Source organism: Oncorhynchus masou, chromosome 33 (assembly GCF_036934945.1).
Source record: "Oncorhynchus masou masou isolate Uvic2021 chromosome 33, UVic_Omas_1.1, whole genome shotgun sequence".
NCBI lineage: Eukaryota > Metazoa > Chordata > Actinopteri > Salmoniformes > Salmonidae > Oncorhynchus > Oncorhynchus masou.
This window is the reverse complement of record NC_088244.1, coordinates 4,188,709-4,196,486: the sequence shown is the minus strand read 5'-3', so window position 1 is coordinate 4,196,486 and position 7,778 is coordinate 4,188,709. Positions and strand designations below refer to the sequence as shown.

The 7,778-nt window shown below is 43.3% G+C and overlaps 1 protein-coding gene across 1 annotated transcript in view; it reads right to left on the bottom strand.

Moving 5' to 3' along the window:
- Positions 1-1,105: 1,105 nt before the first annotated feature.
- The window catches only part of LOC135527694 (XK-related protein 7-like), a 53,020-nt gene continuing 46,347 nt past the window's right edge, over positions 1,106-7,778 (bottom strand). Inside the window, exons 3-4 of the mRNA XM_064956199.1 lie at positions 7,267-7,454; positions 1,106-2,886 (exon numbers count right to left, since the gene is read on the bottom strand). Coding sequence (XP_064812271.1) covers positions 2,119-2,886; positions 7,267-7,454 — 956 coding nt within the window. The 3' untranslated portion in view covers positions 1,106-2,118. The remainder of the gene's footprint in view (positions 2,887-7,266; positions 7,455-7,778) is intronic.

Below are 7,778 nucleotides of genomic sequence, written 5' to 3'. Positions count from 1 at the left end.
TGGTTTTGCTGGAGTCTGTAGATTCCGTCCTGGTTTTGCTGGATTAGAACTAAAGATTTTAGACACTTCAAACAGAACATAGGTGAACACTCCCATTCTCAGATGGCTCTGTCTCCACGTGCTGAAAGACAAATCAGATTGCAGATTTCTCCAAACTCGTTTCATAAAAGCAAAGATCACAGTGTTCATTAGAGATGTGTAACAGCATTGATGACGTTGACCACCCCACCAGTGTTAATGTTAGAATCAAGCCAGACATTACCAAAGGTGACACTACTTCTGAGACATAAACGACACATCCAGATTGTCTGTGAATTTCACAGTAAATTCAATACCTTGACAATTAAAACACCATCTCTGTATTCCTGTTGCTCTGAAAATATGTCCCACACAATATCAGGGGTGGATATCAGGGGTAAATATCAGGGGTAAATATCAGGGGTGGATATCAGGGGTAAATATCAGGGGTAGATATCAGGGGTAGATATCAGGGGTGGATATCAGGGGTAGATATCAGGGGTAGATATCAGGGGTAGATATCAGGGGTGGATATCAGGGGTAAATATCAGGGGTGGATATCAGGGGTAGATCAGGGGTAAATATCAGGGGTAGATATCAGGGGTAAATATTAGGGGTAGATATCAGGGGTAGATCAGGGGTGGTTAACAGGGGTAAATATCAGGGGTAGATCAGGGGTGGATATCAGGGGTGATCAAAATCACAAATTGGAATAGCAGATACTAGTCATTGAACAAAACACGTATCAGTGTTACAACAGATGTGGAAGAGGAGGAGGAAGAGGAGGAGGAAGAGGAGGAGGAAGAGGAGGAGGAAGAGGAGGAGAATGCTTCTACAAAAAAACATTGGTTAATGAACAGAAAAACTGTCCAGTTCTATGTTGTCTTTTCACTCAGTTTAATACAGTATATTCACTCAGTTTAATACAGTATTTTCACTCAGTTTAATACAGTATTTTCACTCAGTTTAATACAGTATATTCTACATTTGTATCACAGATTGTAGTTTTTTCTTCTTTGAATATATATTTTTTATCTGCTCATTATCTGTTATTGATAAGAGAAGCATCATTACCAAAAGACCGATAAAACACACACACACACACACACACACACACACACACACACACACACACACACACACACACACACACACACACACACACACACACACACACACACACACACACACACACACACACACACACACACACACACACACACACAAAATGAAAACATATATATGATTCCACTTTGATAAGAAACAGACATGACTGACTGGGTAAACATGATAAAAATCCAAACCAAATACATTATTCAATACTGGATTTGCTAAACCGAACCTCCAATCACAGAAGCAGGTCATCAACCCACCCTGTTATTTATACATGAGCATCACCATCACCATCATCATCATCACCATCATCATCATTATAATCATCATCACCATCATCATCATCACCATCATCATCATCATCATCACCATCATCATCATCATCACCATCACCATCATCATCCTCATCATCACCATCATCATCCTCCTCATCTACATCCTCATCACTACAGTCCCCTAGCATTGATATGGTAATGTTATCAGGTTTGTCTCTCCGATGTAGTTTCGGTGCTGGGAGACCCAGCTAAGCCCCCCTTTTGATTCTGGGTCTGTTTCAATACACAAGGACGAGTCAGCATTTTGAAGGCTGGAAGTTCTGTGTCTCCTGTAGTGCCCGGTGAGGTCACTTCTTAGTTAGATGACCTTTGACCTCTCACCTCTGACCTCGGATTGGCTCCTGCAGTACACACAGGAAGTGTTACCCGGCAACTGGTCATACACAGGTACACCTGACCTGTAACTTCTGACAGCTTTTCTTACACCAGGACAAAGTCCTCCATACAGTAGTGGCCTCCTCCGCTCTCCTCAGTCCCCTGGGCTCCCCCTTCCCACAGAGGAAGCAGGGTCTGTAGGGTGGACTGTTGGCTCCAAGCATCTCTTTCATTTACTTACACAAGAGGATAAGAGTTGAGGAATCTGGTTCTCTCCCTGCACCTGGTTGGTGGAGCCCCCTGCTGGTGTGGTGGAGGTAAGCACAGCTACATTACATTACACGGTAGTCTCATACTCCATAACCTCCTTAGGATTTCTCAGGCTGCGGTATTGGATCCTGGGCGTGACCGGAGACGTGTTCTCCAGAACCAGGATGGTCTTCCGCAGCCGCCTGTCGATGAAGTGAGCGTCCCAGGCAGGGTACCTCTTTCTGGGCAAGTCTAATCTGATCACAGGCTGCTCTGTCCTGAGGGTCCGGAGGGCCCTGGCCGGAGAGGTGGATCTAACCTGGAACACAACTAGATCTCCTGGTACCACCTCGCCCCGGTCCGCACCTGCAGTCCTACTTAGGGTCCTAGGGGGGCTGGTGAGCATATCCGGAGGCGGGAGGGGGGACGCATCGGCTGGGGTCACACAGGACTCCACTATCAACCCCCCGTCCGCCACACACACCCCCCACTGAGCCGGCCCGTCAGGGTGCAGGAGACAATAATACCCCAACATGAAGAAGATCCCCAGAGCGTAGCTACAAACCACCACACACACCACGACGAGGGCGTAAAAGTCCGAGGTGTTCGGCCCGCGGTAAAGATACCACGCCGCGGTGAGAGACACGTTCTCTACCAGAGTCACCGAGTAATAGAGCCACACACTGAAACGGGCGCGGCCCTCCTTGACGTTGAACCAGCAGAAGATATAGATGATGCCCAGTACCATGTTATAGATGATCTCCTCCCACTTGGACATGCAGAAGTCTGTCTCCCCCTGGATGATCCAGAACGTCATGAGGCACCAGTGGCTCACGATGAAGATACCGAAGTAGAGCTGGGAGATAGAGAGGGAAGCAGGGGGGGGGGGGGGAGAAGAGAGCAGAGAGAGCAGAGAGAGCAGAGAGAGCAGAGAGACAAGAGAGAGCAGAGAGAGCAGAGAGAGCAGAGAGAGCAGAGAGAGCAGAGAGAGCAGAGACACAAGAGAGAGCAGAGAGAGCAGAGAGAGCAGAGAGAGCAGAGAGAGCAGAGAGAGCAGAGAGACAAGAAAGAGCAGAGAGACAAGAGAGAGCAGAGAGACAAGAGAGAGCAGAGAGACAAGAGAGACAAGAGAGAGCAGAGAGACAAGAGAGAGCAGAGAGACGAGAGAGCAGAGAGGCGAGAGAGCAGAGAGCAGAGAGAGCAGAGAGACAAGAGAGAGCAGAGAGACAAGAGAGAGCAGAGAGAGCAGAGAGACAAGAGAGAGCAGAGAGTGCAGAGAGAGCATTGAGACAAGAGAGAGACAAGAGAGAGCAGAGAGAGCAGAGAGACAAGAGAGAGCAGAGAGAGCAGAGAGACAAGAGAGAGCAGCGAGAGCAGAGAGACAAGTGAGACAAGAGAGACAAGAGAGACAGAGAGACAAGAGAGAGACAAGAGAGAGCAGAGAGAGCAGAGAGACAAGAGAGAGCAGAGAGAGCAGAGAGACAAGAGAGACAGAGAGAGCATAGAGACAAGAGAGACAGAGAGACACAGAGAGAGCAGAGACAGCAGAGAGACAGAGAGACAGAGATTATGCAAATTAATAACAATTACCTGATCATGTCTACCTCTGCTAAGCTTCCCCATAAAGCAAGAAAAATAATATAGGCCATGTTAATATATGTAGCTTAAGAAACAAGGTTCATGAAATTAATAATTTGTTAGTAACAGATGACCTTCCTATTCTGACTATCCCTGAAACTCACTTTAAATAATAATTTTGGTGATACAGTGGTAGCAATACATGGTTATAACATCTACAGAAAAGACAGAAATACCAAAGGTGGAGGTGTTGCTGTTTATATTCAGAACCACATTACTGTAAAGACTAGAGAGGATCTCATGTTAAATACTGTTGAAGTAATATAGCTACAGGTTCATCTGCTTCACCTAAAGCCCATTCTGGTGGGAAGCTGCTATAGACCACCAAGTGTTAACAGTCAGTTTCTGGATAATGTTAACTACTGTTGAAGTGATATGGCTACAGGTTCATCTGCCTCACCTAAAGCCCATTCTGCTGGGAAGCTGCTATAGACAGTCAGTATCTGGATAATGTTAAATACTGTTGAAGTAATATGGCTACAGGTTCATCTGCCTCACCTAAAGCCCATTCTGGTGGGAAGCTGCTATAGACCACCAAGTGCTAACAGTCAGTATCTGGATAACGTGAAATGCTTGATAATGTATGTGATATTAATAGAGAGGTATATTTTCTGGGTGATTTTAAATAACGACTTGCTTTCATCAAGCTGCCCACTAAAGAGAAAGCTTCAAACTCTAACCAGTGCCTGCAACCTGGTTCAGGTTATCAATCAACCTACCAGTGTAGTTACTAACAGTACAGGAATGAAATCATCAACATGTATTGATCACATCTTTACTAACGCTGCAGACATTGGCTCTAAAGCAGTATCCAGATCCATCAGGTGTAGTGATCACAATATAGTAGCCATATCTAGGAAAACCACAGTTACAAAGGCTGGGCCTAATATAGTGTATACGAGGTCAGGCTGGGCCTAATATAGTGTATAAGAGGTCATACAATACGTTTTGTAGTGATTCATATGTTGTTGATGTAAAGAATATTTGCTGGTCTGTGGTGTGTAATGAGGAGCAACCAGACGTTCCACTTGGCACATTTCTGAAATGGCTAATTCCAGTTACTAATAAGAATGCTTATTAAGAAAATGACTGTAAAAAATGTTAAATACCCATTGGATTGATGAGGAATTGAAAAATTGTATGTTTGAGCAGGATGAGGCAACAGAGTTGGCAAATAGGTCTGGCTGTACCAAAAATTGGCAAAAGTACTGCATATTGAGAAATCGTGTGACTAAACTGAATAAAAAGATGAATATATAATACTATTAAAAAAACTATAAAATAAAATAAAGATAAATGACATAAATAATGAGAGTAAAAAGTGTTGGAGCTTTTTGGGAAAAAAGGCAAACTGAATTCCATCATTCGTTGAATCAGATCATTTATTTACTGATATTGCCAACTACTTTAATGATTTTTTTTCATTGGCAAGATTAGCAAACTTAGGCATGACATGCCAGCACCAAACACTGACACTACACATCCAAATATATCGGACCAAATTATGAAAGAAAAGCATTGTAATTTTGAGGTTTGTAAAGTGAGTGTGGAAGAGGTGAAAACAGTATTATTGTCTATCAACAATGACAAGCCACCGGGGTCTGACAATCTGGATGGAAAATTACTGAGGAGAGGATGATGAGTGGATGATACTGAGGAGAACAGTGGATGATATTGTCACTCCTATTTACCATATCTTCAATTTACTAGAAAGTGTGTTGCCCTCAGGCCTGGAGGGAAGCTAAAGTCACTCCACTACCTAAGAATAGTAAAGCCCCCTTTAATTGGCTCAAATAGCCGACCAATCAGCCTGTTACCAGCCCTTAGTAAACTTTAAAAAAAGATGGTGTTTGACCAGATAAAATGCTATTTTACAGTAAACAAATTGACAATAGACTTTCAGCATGCTTATAGAGAAGGACATTCAACAAGCACAGCACTTACACAAATGATTGATTGACTGAGAGATATTGATGATAAAAAAGATTGCGGGGGCTGTTTTGTTAGACTTCAGTGCAGCTTTTGACATTATTGATCATAGTCTGCTGCTGGAAAACATGTGTGTTATGGCTTTACACCCCCTGCTATATTGTGGATAAAGAGTTACCTGTCTAACAGAACACAGAGGGTGTTCTTTAATGGAAGCCTCTCCAACATAATCCAGGTAGAGTCAGGAATTCCCCAAGGCAGCTGTCTAGGCCCCTTACTTTTTTCAATCTTTACTAACATGCCACTGGCTTTGAATAAAGCCAGAGTGTCTATGTATGCGGATGGCTCAACAATGTACACGTCAGCTACTACAGTGACTGAAATGACCGACTGTTAGTCCAAAATATTTCAAAAACTAAAAGCATTGTATTTGGGACAAATCATTCACTAAACCCTCAATTAAACCTTGTAATGAATATTGTAGAAATTGAGCAAGTTGAGGAGATTAAACTGCTTGGAGTAACCTTGGACTGTAAACTGTCATGGTCAAAATATATTGATACAATAGTAGCTAAGATGGGGAGAAGTCTGTCCATAATAAAGTGATGCTCTGCCTTTTTAACAACACTATCAACAAGACAGGTCCTACAGGCCCTAGTTTCTACCTTCTTAACAAAACTATCAACAAGGCAGGTCCTACAGGCCCTAGTTTCTACCTTCTTAACAACACTATCAACAAGGCAGGTCCTACAGGCCCTAGTTTCTACCTTCTTAACAACACTATCAACAAGGCAGGTCCTACAGGCCCTAGTTTCTACCTTCTTAACAACACTATCAACAAGGCAGGTCCTACAGGCCCTAGTTTCTACCTTCTCAACAACACTATCAACAAGGCAGGTCCTACAGGCCCTAGTTTCTACCTTCTTAACAACACTATCAACAAGGCAGGTCCTACAGGTCCTAGTTTCTACCTTCTTAACAACACTATCAACAAGGCAGGTCCTACAGGCCCTAGTTTCTACCTTCTTAAGGTAACAATTGCAATTGTCTCAGAACAGGGCAGCACAGCTGGCCCTTGGATGTACACAGAGAGATAACATGAATATTATGCATGTCAATCTCTCCTGGTTCAAAGTGAAGGAGAGATTGACTTCATCACTACTTGTATTTGTGAGATGTATTGACCTGTTGAATGCACCACTGGCACACAGCTCAGCCCGTAAAGTAAAATCCCACAAGACATGCCACCAGAGTGAGCTGTGTAGTAGAGCTACAGTAGGTTAGGCTTTTCCTAATGAGTGTTTCTCTGTTACTCCCAGTATCTTCATCATGACTAAACCTAACCATTTCTCTGTCTTTCTCTCTTTGTCTCTGTCTCTCATTTTTTTTAAATAAAAAGCCACCAGAGGTCTCTTCACAGTCCCCATGTCCAGAACAGACTATTGGAGGCGCACAGTACTACATAGAGTCATGACTACATGGAACGTTTTTATTTTTTTCTACAAAAATATGTTTTTCTCCCAGCCTGATCTTCGGGTTTAAACTCATGATTATCTATCTTCATTTTAGTTTTATTGTATATTTTCTGCACCTAAAAGCCCTTGATTGGGTGTACAATGTGAGCCTCCCTCACTGTGTGTGTGTGTGATGTTGTTGTGCCCATCTTTACCTGGAACACAGAGGCGAACAGGGCGAAGGCGATGGTCCTGGCCCCGATGGTGAAGAAGTGCCACAGCATCTGGACAATCACAGCCTTGTAGGACATCGGGAGCTTGTCATCTCTGGAGTCCCTCAGAGTCTTCTGGTAGGACGCTATCATCCAGGCCAGAGAGAACAATGAGGCTGAAGCAGAGAGACCTGGGGACAACGAGGGATGACGGGATAGGAATGGAGAATGAATGAATATACAGTGGGGTCCTAAATTCTTGACACGCTTGATAAAGATGAGAAAAAATATATAAAAAAAATATATAAGAATATAAGAAATAATTAAAAGAATGTGTGTTTAAAAAAACGTTATTTAACAAGGCAAGTCAGTTAATGAGAACAAACTCTTATTTACAATGACGGCCAAATCAAGACAACGCTGAGCCAATTGTGTGCCGCCCTATGGGACTCCCAATCACAGCCGGATGTGATACAGTCTGGATTCGAACCAGGGACTGTAGTGACGGCACTTGC